The sequence below is a fragment of the Protopterus annectens genome, chromosome 7.part0 (genome assembly GCF_019279795.1).
Source record: "Protopterus annectens isolate FY-2018-M chromosome 7.part0, PAN1.0, whole genome shotgun sequence".
Classification (NCBI taxonomy): domain Eukaryota; kingdom Metazoa; phylum Chordata; order Ceratodontiformes; family Protopteridae; genus Protopterus; species Protopterus annectens.
In genome coordinates this window covers 966,083,835-966,103,596 of record NC_056739.1, presented here as the reverse complement: position 1 = coordinate 966,103,596, position 19,762 = coordinate 966,083,835, and the positions used below count along the sequence as shown (strand labels likewise).

Genomic DNA, 19,762 nt, shown 5'->3' with positions numbered 1-19,762 from the left:
GCACACACCTGTGAGACAGTGACTGTAAATAAAGGAGAAGAGATTGAACCAAATCAGAATGACCAATAACTTCAGCAGATTCTGCTAAAACACAGCTGTAAAGACTCAAAACTTGATACCCATGTGACACAATCTTTGAGGAAATGAACAGACACATATGTATTCTGATACTATCCTGGAGTTACAGAAAGATGTGAAGCAAATATCTTACTTTACACACAAACTTGTTAAACTGATAACAATTAGAAGCATGTCTGACTGATACAGAGGACAGAGTGTACCACAAAAAAAAAAAACTCAAGATTTTCAGGTATACCCAAGAAAAACTAGGAGAAAGACCCTAAGGGTTTCATGCATACTCTGCAAATAGAATGGATAGCCCTTCCAAGATGAGATATAATAATGAAAGAGCACACCACCTGTTTTCTCCTAGACAAGGACAATACGGAAAGCAACCAAGGTAAAAGATCATATGACCTAAAGGAGAAAACACTAACAAGTTTATGATGACTAGGGGAAAAATTCTGTTGTGGTAATTACAGGATTTATGTAGACCAAGACTATCACTGACTCCAGCAGAAAGAGGCAAATATGTGCCAGCAATGAAGGAATGCAGTAAAAAGAAATTAAAATGATGGCTGCTCTAATTCAGCTTTTTTCAAAATAATGTTCCCAAAAGGAACAAAATCATATAGAGACGTGGAAGAAGTTCCAAGTTCCCTCAGGAATAACAGTCCATAAGCTGGACGATCACCCAGTAGTAACTAGCAGAGACACTGAAACCATCAGCGGATAGAGATTAAAAAGGGAATGGCATTATTCCCCTATTTAAGCAGCAGCAGACAAAAAAACTAAGGGCAGACATTAAAAAGGAGCTTAAAAATTAACCCATCAAGATGGTGGTAAACAAAGGAACTTGACTGGTGGGTAGTCAACATATTGGAACACCTAGCAATGTTAACTAATAATACAGGGAGTAATATCCTCTCAGAGAAATAAAAATAAAACACATTGAGGACTGCTGTTAGCTATGGTGTCACTGTCCAAGGGGGAAGGACAAGCAACAAAACCGGGCATGAAGAACTTATGTTTCTGCAACTGTGGTCTTGTGAGGTTGTTCTCTGCTTTACAGGAATCTTCTGTTTATCACATTATCTTGGGAGTAGGTCAAACTGGAAAACAGGTATTATAAGTAGTTCCAAAAACTTTGTTACATCTGAAGTTTATTGTTTTGATGGTTTTCTTTTATGTTCTTGGAAGACTTATGTATTTTGTTATCTTCACAAAGGCAGACTTTTAGAATGCAGTGCATCATTGAGTAGGATCCAACAGAAGCAACTCCTGCAATCCATGCTATCCAATTGTAAATGTGGACACCAGCAGTGGAATGTTAGCTCTACTTTTAAAATTAATATTATGGAATGTTAATGGTCTCTGAAATCCAGTGAAAAGATGGAAGGTGATGGACTAGACATGCGAAAAAAAAATCTCTATAGGTACTAAAGTTACAAGAAAGGCTGGAAAGGAAGAGTATTGTAAGTTGAAGTGCAGTCTCCTAATACCCTCCTCCTTCCCTCCCTGGAACCAAGAGGTAGCCATATTGATTAATAAAAATGATAGATTCACTTTCAGATGAAGGAAATAGATTTGTACCCAATAAAGGAAGGCTAGAATCTAGACTGATGACTGGTGAGTTATTAAAGACCACCAAAATCAAAACTGACAGAATTCAGAGAAAACTTCCTAAAGATACTTGCCTTTATGGAGGTTTAATGATATGGGCCAGTAACTTCAATTTAATGATGAGTTGTCTGAATGTAAAGCAAGGGTCAAGATCCCACAGAATAAATAGCTTAGGCAAATATCTTAACAGGGTGACAAAAATAAGTAGGACTGCATGTTGTTTGGGATGACAGGGATAGTCCGGGAAAAACTATACATACTACCACAGACATTCCAGTACAGATGGAATATGCGTTAGTAATAAAGATGTCCACATGATTAGTAAGAGGGAGCTATCCCCATTCATCCTCTCCGACCATGCATGTCTGATATTTGACATGACTTTGTCCTACAGAATTAAAATGAAACACTGGCATTTTCCTATCTGTGGAGATCTGCAAGATTTGACCAATGTTGCAAGGAGTACACAACCATTTGGGACTAATAGATTCCTCTCACACCAATTACTGGAGGTATGGGATCACATGAAATACAACCAGAGAGAAAAACTTAACCAATATGAAAGAGAAGCCAGGGCAAAAGAAAAGGCCAGATTAGACAATCGGCAGAAATAGTGACAATATTTACATGCATCTCGGATGAACAAACAGAGGAGTACCTGGAAACAATCAACCTGATGCAGATCTTCCCCCTGGGCAAGCAGATAGACTTACCTGCCCAATTTCAATGGGAAATTAGTATGATTCTAAATAAACTCCTTAGGTGGGAAGCTCTTGCCAACAATGGGATCCCTCAGAGATAAATTTGGGGGGGGGGGGTGACTTTATGCAACACAAAATGCTACATCTCACGAGCCAAAATGCTATATCTCATGAGCTAAGTACTACAAACATAATCAATAGCTCTATCCTGGAAGGAGGCTGTGATTTCTGGCATACTGAATCCAGGGAAGGATCTTGTTTTGCCTAGATCTTGCAGACCAATCTCAGTCCTTAACCAGGATTATAAGAGTTTTATGGCCACTGCAACTATCAGGCTAGCAGGCGTTATTCATCAACATATTGGGAAAGAACAGCGTAGGTTTCTGAAAGGAAGAGTGATATTTGATAACATGATAAAAAAATGGACTAATGATGCATTATGCTGATCTGAGAGATCAAAATCTATTAGATAATGCATAGCTGTGATGCCGAGAAGGCATTTGATGAAGTAAACTGAATACCTGTTTCAGGTATTTGTAAGGTTTTGCCTATCTGAGACAATGGTGCAGTTAACCCAGGATACTTATCAACGGGCCAACTCTACAGTAAAAGTCACTACTAAACTGTCAGCACACTTCCACATACAAAGAGAAACAAGGCAGGGGTGCACTCTTTTTCCAGTCTTATTTGCTATGTATAGCTATAGCCTGAAGATTGTAACCACTAGCTCTGGACAGAGAGCCGTTGTTAATATGATAAGAAAAAAATTTAGGACCCAGCCACTAGGGAAGAGAAATTTCCAGAAAGGGAAACACAGTGAATATATATTGTTTTTTGGACAGCTACTAAAGTCTGAAGCGAAAAAATATTACATCTCAGATTACCTACTTACTCAAATTCAGAGTAATAAGGGTACTGGAACGTATCCCAGTTCTCAGTAGCTGCAAAAAGGCAGCCCATCACTAAATAAGGAAGGTCACACAAACACACATACCTCTATGGGCAACTTGGAGAGAGAAAAAACTCATGTGGACATAGGCAGATTGTGCAGAAACTCCAGAAAGGTGGCATTCCATCTGGGAAATGAAATGGAAAACCAAATGCTGAGAGGTAGAAATGCTAACCACCTTGCCTCTATGCTGTGTCAATAAGCTGCACAGGTATCTTAGCAATATGTTTAGGTCAATGACTTAGTGAAGTACCAAAAAACTTCAAATTAGGATACTTGTAAAGGAACATAGGAACCATACCAGGCAAAAGATTAGGTGGATGATATGATGCCTAACCATATGTGCATACAACAAACATACTTAAAAGATCTTGCAACTCTTTTCAAGCACTAAGTAGAGATCTCCTACCAAATCAAGCAGGGACACACAATAACCCCAGGTGTAAATGTGCATCTAACCACTTAATCATCAAGACTAGTCATAAAGGTAGCAAAAGTCAAGATTTCTTTTATCTGGGGGGGGGGGGTAATTTATTCAAACTGCCGGAAATATATAGTGGGTTAAGAGATTACCTCCTCCAACAAGTCTTGTTTATGTGTTGGTTTAGAGTTACGTCCTAGTGTGGGTATTTATAGAGCCACTGGTTTTGCAAAGGAACAGGAGATCAAATAGGACTGGGTCTTTCACAGCTTGAACAGTAAGATACAGGTCATTCTGGAGCACCTAGCAGGCTACTGAGTATAAAGAAGAGTCAAGCTAATCTACTGGGATAGTAGAGGGATTTAAAGCCTTTAATTATTTTGGTTAAAAAACACTGGGGTATTTCCAGATGAGCAATATGCTTGGATTTGAAGATGCCAAAGGGGAAACTGTATTCTATGATTGGTCTGATAAGGGAAGAGTACACTGATAAGATAACTTCTTTGGATCCTGAAGATATTGCCTTAAAAACTAACTGGGTCAAATATGGTGGAAACATGCTGTTTGAATGAGACAGAGAGAGATACTAGCCCACATACGTACTAAAGATATCTCATGATTGTAGCTGTTTGAAGAGGAGTACCAAATCTAACATATGAAGAGGGAATAGTTTTTTTGCCGAACACTATTATGCTGCACTGCTGTTTTGCATATAAGCCTGAGACTATTTTCAGTGCAGCAGGTATGTACACATTCCAGCTCTTTTTGGAACAGTTTAGTATCAGTGAATGAGTGGATAACAGTGCTCAGCTTGTAGTCATAAGACACCGGGTCAACCACACTTTAAAGATATTGGTTTGGATGTCTGTAAAATAAATACTAAACAGAAATGGGCCCAGCACTGATCACAGTGGTACATCACTCACTAGATAAAGCTTTACATTAAGAGAGGGTACCAACAACTTTCACTACCTGGAATCTGTTGAATAGCCAATTTGCAATCCAGTAAGCAATGCAGGGGTTAACAAAGTTTGTCTAATTTTTCAATAACACCAGCAAGGGGATATTGTTAAAAGTCTTTGCTAGATCAAGTAATCCAGATCTGCACAGCATGATCACTGTCCACCGTCTCTAACCTTGTCAGAGAGGTTTATTAAAGTCATAAAACCAAACCGAGTAGGGTTCTAAATTAGGCAATTTGCTTACATATGCATAAATAAGCTCTGCTATGATACATTCCATGACACTGCACATAAGACAGGTGCACCTGGCATTTTGATGACTATCTAACAAAAAGAACCACCAGTGTAAGACACTGGATTTCAAACTACTCAAAAAGTAGTACAGAGGATACATACAAATACAATTACTGCAGGTGGAAGAGAAGATAAAACATTTTTACCTAGATAAACATTAAATGAAAACAAAAATGCACAGAAGCATTGTTTAGATGGCTGGCTGTGTTAATTATACGTTCTTTGTCACCATAAATGTGTACAATGTCTGTAGAAGATTACCTTGTTCTCCATCCTGTTCAGTGGGAGAGCTAGGAACAATAATAGGGGTATTCCTATAGGCATCTGGGGATGGAGAAATCACATCAGGAGTATCCCTAGAGGCAAAGACACAACAAAGTATTAATGCCCAAATGCTTTGCTAGTTACTACCTTTTTCTTCAAATATTTCTTCAACTATGGCCAAGACTCCTTCAAGGTACTGGTAAAGTCAATGTATTGAGAATCCTTTGGTTGTATGTGGAGGATAGGGGCTACTGCATATACACTATAATGATCTATTTATGCTGACTGCAGCTCCTTCCATGCAGACTTTGTATGATAATAGAAATCTTCTTCTTCTTTCGGCTTTTTCCGGTTAGAGGTCGCTACAGCGGATCACCTTGTCCGCTCATGATTGGCAGTGGAGTTTTATGGTGTCGAGTTGCCAGCCCGACACCCAACCTTCCACAGAAGGCACACACACACACACACACACACACACACACACACACACACACACACACACACACACACACACACACACACACACACACACACACACACACACACACTCACCTAGGGCCAATTTAGAGTGTCCAATCCACCTGCAACATGTCTTTGGGATGTGGGAGGAAACCGGAGCACCCAGAGGAAACCCACGCAACCACAGGGAGGACATGCAGACTCCACACAGAAGGCACTCCAGCCGAGGATCGAACCGGAGAACCTCTTGCAGTGAGGCGGCAATGCTAACCACTGCACCACCGTGGCCGCCCTGTATGATAACAGAAATCAAATGCCTCAAATGAAATGTAAAACTCTATTTGTAGATTCTGGTTGACTGTTCTCTCCATGCCAATCAGTAAAGTCCAACATATGATATCTAAAAACATTTTATTCAAAGGGTCTACACAACTTCGCCAAATGTGACCTTTTCTTTCATCTAATACATATAAAACTAATGTACCAACTGGCATTTACTTATGAAGCCCATGTTATCCAAATAGACTGGAGTAAAAAAGAGGTGGAATAAGAGTACTGTGACACCACAAAACCCTAAAGACAGTGTGGGCTGTCCGTTCAGCTTAAGAATTTTACAGCTGTGAATGGATATAAATGTTTCCAAACATGAAACTGAGCAATGAATTTTATTTAGTTATAAAACATATTTTATTTTATAAAACTGTTCTACTTATCATTCACAAGCAATGTTGTGCTCAGATGACTTTATGACTTCCATCTGGATGCAGGAAGGGGAAATGATAATGGCAGACAGGCAGACATAGCCAAGAGGTGCACACTAACAAAGGAGAAAATATCTTGTGGAGGTACTGGAGAAACGGGTCTATATTAGGTCGCTCAAATGTTACTCCAGTGAACACCTATTCATCGACCCATAATCAGCGAAAATCACTTCAATGGTTTGCTGAATTTACTAAGGGCAATGAAATAGTTGGCCGAAGCACAATGGACAACTACAGAACTTTGCCCTTTTCTCCACTGCAGTGCAATCTTGGAGTTGGTATATATATATATATATATATATATATATATATATATATATATATATACATATATATATATATATATATATATATATATAAACATATACATATACATATATATATATATATATATATACATATATATATATATATATATATATATATATATACATATATACATATATATATATATATACATATATATATATATATATATATATATATATATATATATATATATATATATATATATGGCTGGGGGGGGGGGGAGTCAACTACAAGTTGGTTCATTGTGCTTCGGGCAACTAGCTTGTTGCCCTTAGTAAATTCAGCGAATCACTGACACAATTTCCCTGATTAGGGGTTGATGAATAGGTCTTGGCCAGAATTACATTTTGGCAAACTAATATAGACCCGAAAACATGTACGTACAAACCCCCTGCTTATGATGCAGGTTCTCCACTGACACTGTAGAGGAATTCTGTTCCATTTTTCTGGTATAATTTCCTGGTACTTGACCTCCTAGCCTACTGCATGGCCTTCTGCACATCTTTACAGGAAAGCTGTTGGAAGGGAAGCAAGTTCAAATTCTCCAAGCTGCCAGACTCAGGCTGGATAGGCTGGTATGTATACAGGACCCCTGCACAGTGTCAGAAGGTTGGCATACTGTGGCAACAGTAAAGGTTACTCCACTGCCAGTTGTAGAAAGACAGTGAACTAGTAGTGTCTGGTGTAAAAGGCAGAATAAGTTAATTTTTGGAATTTCTCTCGAACTTTTGAATGACCTTAGACAGGAAGATGACTGACAGAAAAAAAAATGTACAGGAAATGGAGAAGGTACTCCTAAACAGAATTTTCAAAGTTGTTTGTTGAGCAGGGAAGGAAAGAGATCTATAATTGGGGCATTTCATTTGTTACCAAGGTCTAGGAATGTTTCTCTCAGAGCATTCGCTTGTGTGGGTCTGCCAAATTCTTGCTCAACTTGTCTAACTGGGGGTAAGGAGACCACTGAGGAACCTATCTTTGTTCCCCATTTCCATAGAGCACTGTTAGTTAACTGACTTGCACAGAGTAACATAAGCAGATGAAGGCAGTAAGATTTAATGCCAGGAATGCTACAGGAATTAGGTCTAGCACCGCAGTTCTAAACCTCTGCGCTTAGCTGTTCCTGTTTAGTTTAATCAGACTTTTCATGACTTCAAGGACTTTAGACTGCCAGGCTGCCTGTCAAGAGCTGCTTCTTTAAGTTCTTACAGACTCCATCATTACTTCAGTAATGCTGCTAATCCACCTTAGCCTATGCACCCTTTTTTTTTTTCATTCATTTTACCAGCATTAGCATCTTCTACAGTGGTTCAGTTGCCGGTCGCACCTTGTGGCCAAAGTATCTGAGTTTTAGTTTTAATATCAGGCCTTCATTGAACAGCCTGGATTTCCTTAATTACTGTATGATTCAATCTTCTTGCAGTCTGTGATTTCAAAAATGTCCTCCAGCACGAGAGTTCAAAAATATCAATTTTCTAGAATACAGCCTTACTTACAGTCCAACTCTCATAGCTGTAATTTATTACACAGAAAACCATAATTTTGACTTTATGGACCTTTGCTGACAATGTGATGTTTTCCTCTTTAAAATGTTATCCAGATCTGCCACAACTTTTCATACACAAAGCGTCTTAATATCATGGCTGAAATCAGTATCTGCAGACATTTGTTTTAGCATCTTTATTAAATCATCACATTTTAAGCTGTAACATGGGTTTACAAACATTAAAGAAAACGGTCATGCAGTACATATTTTCTTTAACATTTGCATTTACTGTAACATTACATAAATTGCTGTATTCCTGCCACCACTTAAACATCACTCCTCCTCCTGAGTATTACTGTGTGTGCATTGTTCACACAAATTCCATTTATTTCTATGAAATTTGCTCTGCCTCTTTTCTAAAGATCTCACCTCTGGTTCTTTACCTCCTTTACCATATTCAGAACTTTCTTTGTGGTGAGTATAAATTTTGATTACCATTTCAACTAATTGCTTTTCCTGGCAGCCAACAGCATTAACTGTAGTAAAGCCTTACTACATACAGGCAATCTGGATCTTACACCCAGCTCAAATGAATAATTCCCAATTACAATCAAGTGTTCCCCCAAAATTTCCATCTAGGTAATCAGTAGGTTTTTAAATCTCAAAAAAAAAGTGTAAACCAAAGAGTGACAAATACGGCAGGTAAAATCCAAGTGTTTATTACTTATACCATGAATAAACTCCAAAAAACTAAAATGTTTGGATTTTACCTGCCGTGTTTGCCATTTTTTGGTTTACATCTTTTGGAGTTTATTCATGGTACCCAACTTGTGACTTAATTCAGAGAAGTGAATTTTTTTTTGAATATTTTTTAAATCTGCCAACTCACTGTTTAAAAAAAGATGTTCCTAATTTACTCTCTCTATCCCATTACACTTCCAGCATTTGCTATCTACCTGAAGAAAGGTCTACTTGGGGAATAAAAGCATTTATGCAATCATCTCCATGCAAAATTCCAAAACCTTCTTAGACAGCAAAGAATACTGAGAGCCTTACGCATTTATTCCCATTTTTCCTTTGTAAATTTTCTTGCCATTCTCTTTTCCCAATCTTCCTCTGACGCTCATAATTATTGTGCACCATTTTACACACCCTTCTAATTATCTTTTTAATAACAGCTTCTGTTGTACACTGAACTAAAAGCCCTACCAGAGCTGAGATTTCACATAGCGCTCACCCCTTCCCTTTCATTTTGCCTATCCTTTGTTATCAATCCCAGACAGGGAAGGCGGTCTCCCAACCAGCAATACAAACTTCTGCCTAGCCTCATCGCACTCTACTACCTTTCCCTCTCAAGTTATTTGTCCGCAAGTACCTTAATTCCTTTGCTTATTTCCTCTAGTAAATTCCAGCCCCCCACTTCCCTATTGTTATACATCTACATGCATACATCCTTACCGGTAAAACCTCTTTTCTACATCCCACACTGGTTTAGTCCTTAGAATACTTTTTGCTAATTTAAAAATACATGGTGGTTGTTGATTTACTTAAAGGGCAACAACGGGATTCTATTATTAAATGCTCAACTTTTCCATCTTTTTTCTTCCTATTTACTGTACCTGCTATGAATAAACAATACAGCATTTTAAATATTTTAAATTGACTGTTTCTCTTCACTAGAACAGTACCTTACTGTCTTGTGGTAGTTTCACTTTCAAAAAGCTTGCTGCAGTCTCCAATTCACTGATGTCATCTAGGCCACTGAATACAGGTAGTTTCATGTCCATTTCGCATCCCAAACTGACATCACCACTGCCCTCCTAAAAACCCACCCATGTTGTGATGTCACAGCTTGCTGGTCCTTCTCCTACTCATGCAAAAAGTAAAGGCTAGAACAAGGAAACAATACACGAGTCAGGTCTCCTGCTGTGAGCTGTCAATCACAGCAGGTAACAGCTCAAATTAACCTTAGCACTTTGACAGCTAGCAAAGTTAGGTGTGAAGGGGGATGTGAGATGAGTCAAAGTAGTACAATCCAAGCTTCCCAAAAGTCTGCAGTTTAGCCATTCTAAAAAGACGCAGCAGTAAAAAGCACTCTGTAAGTCTGTTCTGTGGCATTTGCACTGTTTGTGTTTTAAGTATTCATTGAATGGTATGAAATGTTACTTAAAACTGACGGAAAGATAGCAGTGTATGCATGTAAAATCAATGCAGTGACAGGAGATTTAGGAAGAAAGAGGCCTGCATGATGTAATATTTTTATAGACAAGCACTGCATTGTGGGATACCTAGACGCAGGCTAAATAATCAGAATTACTTCACGATGCCAGACCCCATGTGGTCAGATTACGAAATTACATATAAAACTATTTAAGAACCTGTAAATAGTCCCAGAGTGATATTAAAATGTAGGAAACACCAAACCATGATGCATCCAAAATCCTAGTCTTTCCACCTCTCATCCCTCCCATTCATCAACCTTCTTTTCCACTTTGATTTCTAACCTTCTGCTTCAGTTATGTATATTAACCTTCCCTGGGATTCATTAACACCTACACTAAGTGTACACCTTTCTAATGAACAGACAATGTAAACTAAATTTAAGAAGATGATGTGAGTTATGCTTTTCTACTGATTTTGCTTGCAGACTTAAATATCGAAGGCATTTCATAAAGGTTACCACAAATTGTAGCCAAAAATACACAGTGTAATATTCTGAGTGACTAGAAATCACTAAAAAGGTGGTAGAGATGTTCTTGAATACAAATTTGCACACTTTAGTATAGGCATGAATGAATCTGGCCCCTTACCTGCATAGGTCTAAAGAATGCCTTAAAATCAGGAAGCCTTAAACCACTTTGTTCTGTGGGTAGAATCATCAACTTATCCCATTTAACTCTTGCTTATATCTCCTCACAGAAAAAGTTCAACTACCATTATCCACAACTTCTCCTCTTGTTAAAAATGCACCGGACATGTATGCAAGACTAAAAGTACACAAACACTTTCATGGTCTCTATTTTACCATCCATATCAATAATCAAAAGCTTCCAGTTTGTCAATTTTCATATTTTTGTTCATCTTCTTCCCACATATCTCTAGCTACCATAACAGACTCTGGATCCCTATCAGATTATCGAACACCCAGATATTCAAATTTTATATGGCCGAGATCAAATGATCAAATTTTTGGAAGTTTGAAGGTTAAAAAAAAAATAATAAAAAACAAAAACTTTTTTTTTTTTTAAGTTTTTGCAGGGAGGCAAGCTCCCTACACCCTCTGCTAATTAAATATACCAACTCTGAGATAGCACTACAGTGAGGAAAAGGAATTTCCTGTTCTGTGTTATATGCCGATCTCCATTGAAAATGTTCAAATTTCTGAAAATTCGATCACATGGTCTCCGCCATATGAATTTTGAATTTCCAGATGTTCAATAATCTGAAAGGGATCCCAGAATCCTTTTTAATTCATACACCCAAAGAGATCTTTTCATGGCCCTATAAATACTGTAAACCAATTCTTGTGCCGTTTTCTGGATCTATCAAGTACAAAAACAATACCATCTGCAAACAAAGCTAAATTTTGATTACAATACCGGTCATATCTTTGAGTTTATGAATCCTTTATTTTCTTTGCCAAAGACTCTAAATATACAGTAAATAACAAGAGAGAAAGAGGACATCCTTGCCTAGTTCCTTTTAACAAAAACAGCTTGTCACAAGAAAGCATCTCTTGCTACTTACTGTCCCCAAACCTTCATATATCCTCCTTATTAAACTTATTCTAATCAGGGAATGCAAATATTACCGCTGCCTTGATCATAAAATTCCAACTGACTCTGTTGAATACTTTCTCTCTATTAAAACCCACCATACAAAAACAGCAGCATTTTTTACACGCCTCTCTCTGGTCATTATTATTCTATTAATGGAGTCAAATGTTTGTCTCCCTTCTACAAAATCACAATGATCCATAACTATCAACTTTGGTAACACTTCTGCCATTATTGTTCATAGCAGGTTACTAGGCTAGCAGCCCTAGAGCCACTGCAAGCCTAGCCATGTTAATCCCAATTTACCCAATCTATCTTTATTAAGTGAATGTATTTTGCAGAGCTAGTCTATGGTCAACACAGACCCCCCCCCTGTCCATGAAGAACATAGGTTCATAAGTGTGTACTAGGCTAATGCCCCTGGAGCCTTTACAAGCCTAACCCACAGGCACATGGGTGCCACTCCCAGGATGAATCGGCAGTCTCCCATCCATTTGCCTAGGTTGTGCATGAATAGGGTCAGTGAGGAGCTCTGCTTCACTTGAATTGGAAGTTTGTTTCAGAGGAGCGACATATTTGTCTCTCCAGCATGTTTTGTTAATGTTATAGGCTAGGTTAAGATCCCTAAGAATGACTGATTCTTGTGCCATTAGATTTATTTATGTGAAGCATATCCATCAAGGCAGGGTCAGAGACGGTCCTTTAGGCCAGGCACAAGTCTCCTCTTAGCATCCTATATGATACAGGGTGCAGTGATAGAGTTTTTAGTCTATCCACATATGCCATGGTTTGGAAGAAGTGTATTTTCGGAATCTCTGTGATCTCTCCAGCTGCTGCAGGTGTCTGTTCAGGTACATGCTAAAGGGAGCATTGTAATCTATTACTGGTCTGATGAGGGTCGAGTAGTGGAGCTATAACATCCTTCGACTTAGATGTAATGCCCTTACTTATGAGGTGCGCAATGTAGAATACTTTCCTTACCAGAGAGGAAAACTTGGTGGGTGAAGTTCATATTGCTATCTACCTGTGTTCCTAGGTCCCACACCACTGGGTTTGAGCTTGGGGGGGGGGGGTTGCAAAGGGAATAACTATGTACTTTTTTGTGTTTAGTTTTAGACCATGGCTTTGGCAGCTGTCATTTGTCTGTGTTATCTCTTCCTATAGTATATTAATATCATTGGGGGACTCGGTGATTGCCCCCGATTTGCAATCATCAGCAAACTTGGTAAGTCTAAGACAATCTAATTTACCCTGGGCTTCTGAGAAGTAGACTCTGAACAGTAAAGGGCCCAGTACAGAAATAAAGAGTTATGTACTCACCATAACGTTCCATCTGAGTAGGTAAACGTCATTTGTCAGCAACCTGTGGGTATCGGATCCATATCGGATCCGTGTCGGCAGCTTCAAACAGCTAAGATCCGAGCTCCAAGCTCCTCCCCTTACCCATAATCCCCTGCCATCCCTCTCTGACCTCAGATCATGTTTGCTATAGTAAAACAGCATATTACAACAAAGGATAACCTGCAACTCCTAACCTGGATTTATCTGGAGAAAAGGACAAGGAATCCTTCTAGGACACACTATAGGTTAGGAGGATGGAGGGGGGGGGGTTGGTTGCTGACAAATTAAGTTTACCTACTCAGATGGAATGTTATGGTGAGTACATAACTTTTGTCTGAAGTAGTTAAGTTCATTTGTCCATCAACCTGTGGGACAGAGTTCCCAGCTACCCAAACTTGGGGGGTCCTCATGGAAGGATATTCCGGAGCACTGCAGAGCCGAAGGATGCTCTCCCTCTGTAAATTAGATCCAACTTGTAATGGATAATGAAAGTATGTGATGAAGCCCAAGTGTCTGCTGAACAAATGTCGTCCAAGGACACTCTGGAGCAAAAGGCAGCAGAAGCAGAAATCGATCGGGTAGAATGAGCGTGGACTCTTTCAGGTTCAGGTCGACCAGAACTCTTATATGCAAGAAGTATACATTGGGAAATCCATCTGGACAATGTAACTTTTGATACTGGTTTGCCCAAAGAGGGTCTTGCAAAGGATACAAAGAGTTGCTCGGATTGCCGGATTCAGCAGTCCTGTGCAAGTAGAATCTCAATTGCCTATGTACGTCCAGAGAATGTAATTTGTATTCACCCTTGTTTTGATAATTTGGAAAGAAAACTAGTAAATTAATAGATTGATTAATATTGGGCTCAGAAGCAACTTTGGGTAGAAAGGAGGGATTGATTCTGAGGGAAACTCTATCTTTATGGAAGACCAAGTATGGGGGTTTGGCGCAAAGGACTTGAAGCTCCAAAACCCTTCTAACCAAAGTGATAGCGATGAGAAAAGCCGTCTTCCAAGATAAGTATTTCAGATCCACCGAGGCTGTGGGTTCAAACGGAGGGGTGGTCAAGGACTGGAGAACAGGGGTTAAATCCCATGGAGGGACTGTGTCTTTCACCGGAGGCCTTAAGAGGAAAGTGCCTTTTAAGAAGGTCTTACATAATTTGGAAGATGCTATGGAACCGAGATCACTTCCCACATGATAATGGGAAATCGCAGCTAACTGGACTTTGACCGTGGAAGAGCTAGCACCTTGGTCGAATAAGGTCGACAAAAATTCTAACATCGCTGGTATGTGAGCTGTAAAGAGATCCAACTTTCTATGCTCCGCCCAGATAGTAAAGTGTTTCCATTTGCTGTTATAAACCTTTCTGGTAGAATGTTTATGAGCGGCCACTACAATAGCCTTAACAGGGGACGAGATACCGGGAGTCATAACTATTACTGGAACTGGATCAGCAAAGCTGTGAGCTTGAGGTTGTCCAGGTTCGGGGTTGGTAAACCCAGTGGGTGAGAGATCAGATCTGGGGTGGGATCTAGAATCCATGGAGGATTCACTAGATGAGACCATAGGCATGGGAACCATGTTTGACGAGGCCAGAATGGGGCAATGAGGATCACTCTGCTCCCCAACCGACGGGCTTTCTGCAAGAATTTTAGCATTAGGGGAAGAGGATAAGCATAGAGTAGACCGGATGGCCAAACATGCACCAGAGCATCTCTGGGGGATTCCCTATGGTGGGGGAATTAGAACGAAGTAGCTGCCGCCCTTTGCGTTCGAAGGAGACGTGAAGAGATCGCAGCAAGGTTGACCCCACTTGAGGAAGATTTGCTTCGCTATCCTGGGGTTCAGAGACCACTCGTACGGTGAGAGGATAGTCCGACTCAGCTTGTCTGCCAGAATGTTTGGCCGACCCGGAATGTGCGTCGCTATGAGGAAGCGGTTGGTGGAGATCGCCCAATCTCAAATTCTCATGGTCTCTCGACAAAGTGGATAGGATCTGGATCCCCCCTGTTTGTTGATATACCAGACTACTGACATGTTGTCTGTCTGAATTGCAACTGTCCCTAAGGGAAGAAGGGCCTGGAGTGCTTGCAACGCCAAAAGCACTGCTCTCATCTCTAGGATATTGATATGCAATAAGATCTCTGAATGGGTCCACGTGCCTTGGACGGTTCTGCCCATACAGAGCCCCCCCACCCTAGGCGAGAAGCATCCGTGGTCACCGTGGTTAGAGGTGGAGAAATAGAAAAGGGGCGCCTTATCTGGAGGTCCGGGGACTGGAGCCACCAGAGCAGGGATTTCCTGCAAGCCCTGCTGAGGGGGATGGGTGAACTCAGTGGGTGTAGCAGGATGGACCATTGAACCTGCAAGGTCCATTGTAGTATCCTCATGTTCAAGCACGCTAAAGGTAGCTGATTGATCGTGGCCGCCATGGAACCTGGAGCCCTCAGAACCAATTCCGCTGGAGGAGCCGAGGATTGTAAAAGGGCCAGTACGTGGAGCTTCAGGGCACGAATCCGGTCCGGAGTTAAGAAGACTCTCAATAGGTTTGTGTCTAATCTGGCTCCTATGAAGTCTAAGATCTGGGTTGGATGAAGGGAAGATTTGTTGAGGTTGATTGTGATTCCCAGCCGGGAGGCCAGGTGGAGGAAGTAATCTCTGGCTGAACACAGTAGATGCCTGTTGGGGGCTGTCAGGAGCCAGTCGTCCAGGTAAGGGAAGACCTGTATTCCCTGGAGTCTCAGGTGGGCCGCTACTACTGCCAAAACTTTGGTGAACACCCTGGGGTCTGTGGGGAGACCAAAGGGGAGGTGCCCTGAACTGGTAGTGAATGGCTCCTAGCCAGAAGCGGAGAAACCTTCTGGACCGTCTGTCCATCAATATGTGGTAGTACGCATCCTTGAGGTCTATCGAGCACATCCAGTCATTCTCCTGTAAGAGAGGGAGAATGGATTGAATGGTGACCATCCAGAACTTTTCTTTGGCCACTGACAGGTTTAGTAAGGACAGGTCGAGAATTGGCCTCAAGTCCCCCGTCTTTTTTGGCACCAGAAAGAACCAGGAGTAGAAGCCCGATCCGGATTGGTCTAGGGGGGACGCGCTGGATCGCTCTTTTTTCTAGCAGCTGCTTTATTTCTGCGGCTGCTGCCTCCCTTTGATTGGGTGGGACATCGAGGAGGCTCCAGGGTCTGGGAGGCGGATTTAGAAAGGGGATTTTGTAACCTCTGGATATGATTTGAAGCACCCAGCGATCTGTTGTAATGGACACCCAAACTGCTAGGTGCCTCGAGAAACTTCCCCCGACTGCCTCCAGAGTGGAGCAGTTGGGTAACCCCTCAGGGCTGTTGTGCGGGACAATCTGAAAAGGGTTCTCTCAACCTGAAATTCTTCGATCCCCCTCTGCCTCTAGGCCAGCATCCACCCTGTCCTCCTCTGCCTCTGAAGGACAAGGGGTCCAGAGCAAAACAGGACTGTTGAGACTTCCGGAACCACATCTTCTTCTGTCCCCTTTGGTTCCTGGAGAAGAACCTCTGGGGAGCCGAGAAGCGGACTCCAATGGCAAACTCTGGACCAGCGTGTCGCGGACGGTCTTGCCAAAAAGCAAATAACCGTCAAATGGGGCATTTGCGAAGGACGCCTAGAAGGGTTCCGCAAAATCGCAGAGGCGGAGCCAAGCATGTCGTCTCAAAACAATGCCCGCTCTGCTAGCTCTAGCGGTTCCTTCCATAGCATGGGAGAGGAGCTGCATAGAAGTGTACGAGATGGACTTAAGAGTGGCCATTCAAGCTGAGAAGACCTTCTTATCCTCAGTCGACATGGACTCTGGCGGCAACCCGGCGTATTCCTTGATGAGATCCCGCTGGAGTCGTATGACATGTGCCATATAGTTCAGCGACCTTACAGTGAAGGTAGCTGAAGCAAACATCCGCTTCCCCAGGTGGTCCATCGTCCGAGACTCCTTGTCGGGAGGATGGACCGAGCAACTCTCCTGTGCCAGCTCCCTCTTGGTGGGAGCTGCCACCAACATGGCATCTACAGGAGCACCCTTGCTCCATACCGTCCTATCAGTGGGGGGGGGGGGGGCTAAGGATTTTATCCGGTCTCTTTGGAATGGGCTCAACAGTGTCCGGTTCCTTCCATGCCCTGGTAGTAATGAGATCTACCAGGGGATCGGCGGGAAGGGACACCCAAGAGGTAGATGGGCCTGCGTCAAACACCTCCAGAAACACAGACTCATCTGAGGAAGGTTTTTGGGCTGACCACCACCCTCTAATTCGAAGCATTTCCATAATGTCTCCGAAGGAGACGTCCTCGGGGGGTAACCCTGGGGAACCTTCCCCTTCCTCTAAGTCCGTGTCTTCTGTCAAAGACTCAGGTGAGTCCAAGTGCCTCCGGCCGGGTGATAGAAGGTAGGCCCGTCAGAGAGAGTGCAGGGTGGACCCGTAGTCAGAGCCTGGGGCCTCGAATCCCTCGACAATACCCTCTCCACAACATCGAATGCCGAGGGAGAACTGCTCTCTCTAGGATCAGAGAGCAGCCCCCTCGGATCTGATGTGTGGATTGGGGCCGGCGCCAAAGCAATCAGATCCAAAGGGCCAGTATGCTCTGACCGAGACAGAGCCGAAGACACACTGACACCTCCGGATCTGAAGCTCAGCTCTCGGCTCCGAGAGCTTAGATCCGAAAAGGGACCCGACAAACTCTAGGGTGCGGTCGGAGCCGAAGTACGAGGCACTATCGGTGCCGAACCTCCCTCGGCTCCTATGCAACCCAGATCCGAAGGCTCCAAACCCTGGAAGTGGGTCGGAAAAGGAGCAATTGGGGCAAAAAAGGGGGGAGGCATGAGCACTCCCATCTGTAGTTGGACCTGGAGGAACCTACGCATCATCCGGTTCATATCTGCATCGGACAAGCTTCGGGTGGACCTAGAAGAGGCCACCGAGGCGGGCCGGGAGTGTTGCCTCTATGACCTCGAAGGCGACCGGGTCTCCTCCTCCAGCTCTGGGGAGAAGCGAGGTGAATGGAGCCGGGAAGGAGAAGGCCCGGAAGCCCTGGGAGAGGCAGCTTGTTTAGCCATTGGAGCAGAGGAGGAAGACTCGGCTCGCCACTTGTGGTGTCTATCTTTCTTCTTCTTCTCCCACCTAGCTTCCCTCTCCTCCTGGCCTAAGGTGGGAGGTTGAGTCCCGGCCAGGGGAGCAGGGGTGGAAGGGGGCACTGCCATGGCCGCAGCAGGTGCCACCGAGGGTGAGGAGGCCAAAGCCGAATCCAGGGGCAAACGTCCCGCCAGAATCAGCTTTGACCTCCTGTCCTTCAGAGCCCCTGGGGTTGAAGGCTGCACAAATAGTGCAGCCTGAGGAAAGGTGGTCAACCCCAAGGCAAATAACACACAGAGTGTGGCCATCTGCTGGGGATAGCTTATGGCCACACTCGGTGCATTTAGAGAGAAAGGTTTTTGGGGCCTCAGACATAGTCAACTAAAAACAACACAAGGCCCTTCACACACACTGGGAGGAATGAACTACACTAAAAATAACGAAATAACAATATTATAACTAAAAGGTTTTAATACTAGGGAGCAACACACACAACAAGCAATATCAGCAACAAGAAAAGTTAGAAAAATAAATATTTTTTCTCATTGATCGACCAACTCCCACGCCTGGAACTCGTTCAAAGCTGTTGATTCAACCGCGGCAAACGAGATCTGGGGCAGAGAGGGATGGCAGGGGATTATGGGTAAGGGGAGGAGCTTGGAGCTCGTATCTTAGCTGTTTGAAGCTGCCGGCTCGGATCCGATACCCACATGTTGATAGACAAATGAAGTTAACTACTTCAGATCCTGTGGTACACCACTGGTGATTGGTCTACTAGTAAAGGTGGAGTCACCAACTTTCACAGTATGTGTTCTGTCGGTGTGCCAATTGGCTACCCATCTAGTGATGCAACGGTTAATCCCTAATTTAATTTAATTTCAGCAATTGTTTTGGGTTCCTAATACCATGACACGAATGGACCCCATTCCTAAGTCAAGGTATGACTAAAGTTCATGAAATTAGTATTGTTTTAATCTTTGTCAGCCAGAAGTGCTCTTCGCAGCACCTGCAATGTGCCCAGTAATGACTCCTTCTGCAATTCGTATGGAGTTACATGTACTGGTAACATATCTAAATAGGACTGTATCTTTTTTTTATAAGACCCACTGCTCTTACTACTACTGGAAGTATTTGGGTATCTTTCTTCCACATCTCGCTCGTTTCTACCTGCAAATTCTATTATTTTATGACTTTGTGTCTCTGTACACAAGACAATGTAGTCACTGGGTGTAGCGATTTCAGTGATCAATGCTACCCCCCCCCCCC

The 19,762-nt window shown here is 42.4% G+C and overlaps 1 protein-coding gene across 4 annotated transcripts in view; it reads right to left on the bottom strand.

Annotated features, from left to right (window-relative positions):
• Positions 1–19,762, bottom strand: part of TP53BP1 (tumor protein p53 binding protein 1) — a 1,265,047-nt gene that overhangs the window by 766,346 nt on the left and 478,939 nt on the right. For all 4 annotated transcript variants that reach the window (XM_044077533.1, XM_044077532.1, XM_044077535.1 and 1 more), the window contains exon 10: positions 5,272–5,366. In XM_044077533.1, the coding sequence (XP_043933468.1) occupies positions 5,272–5,366 (95 nt within the window). The remainder of the gene's footprint in view (positions 1–5,271; positions 5,367–19,762) is intronic.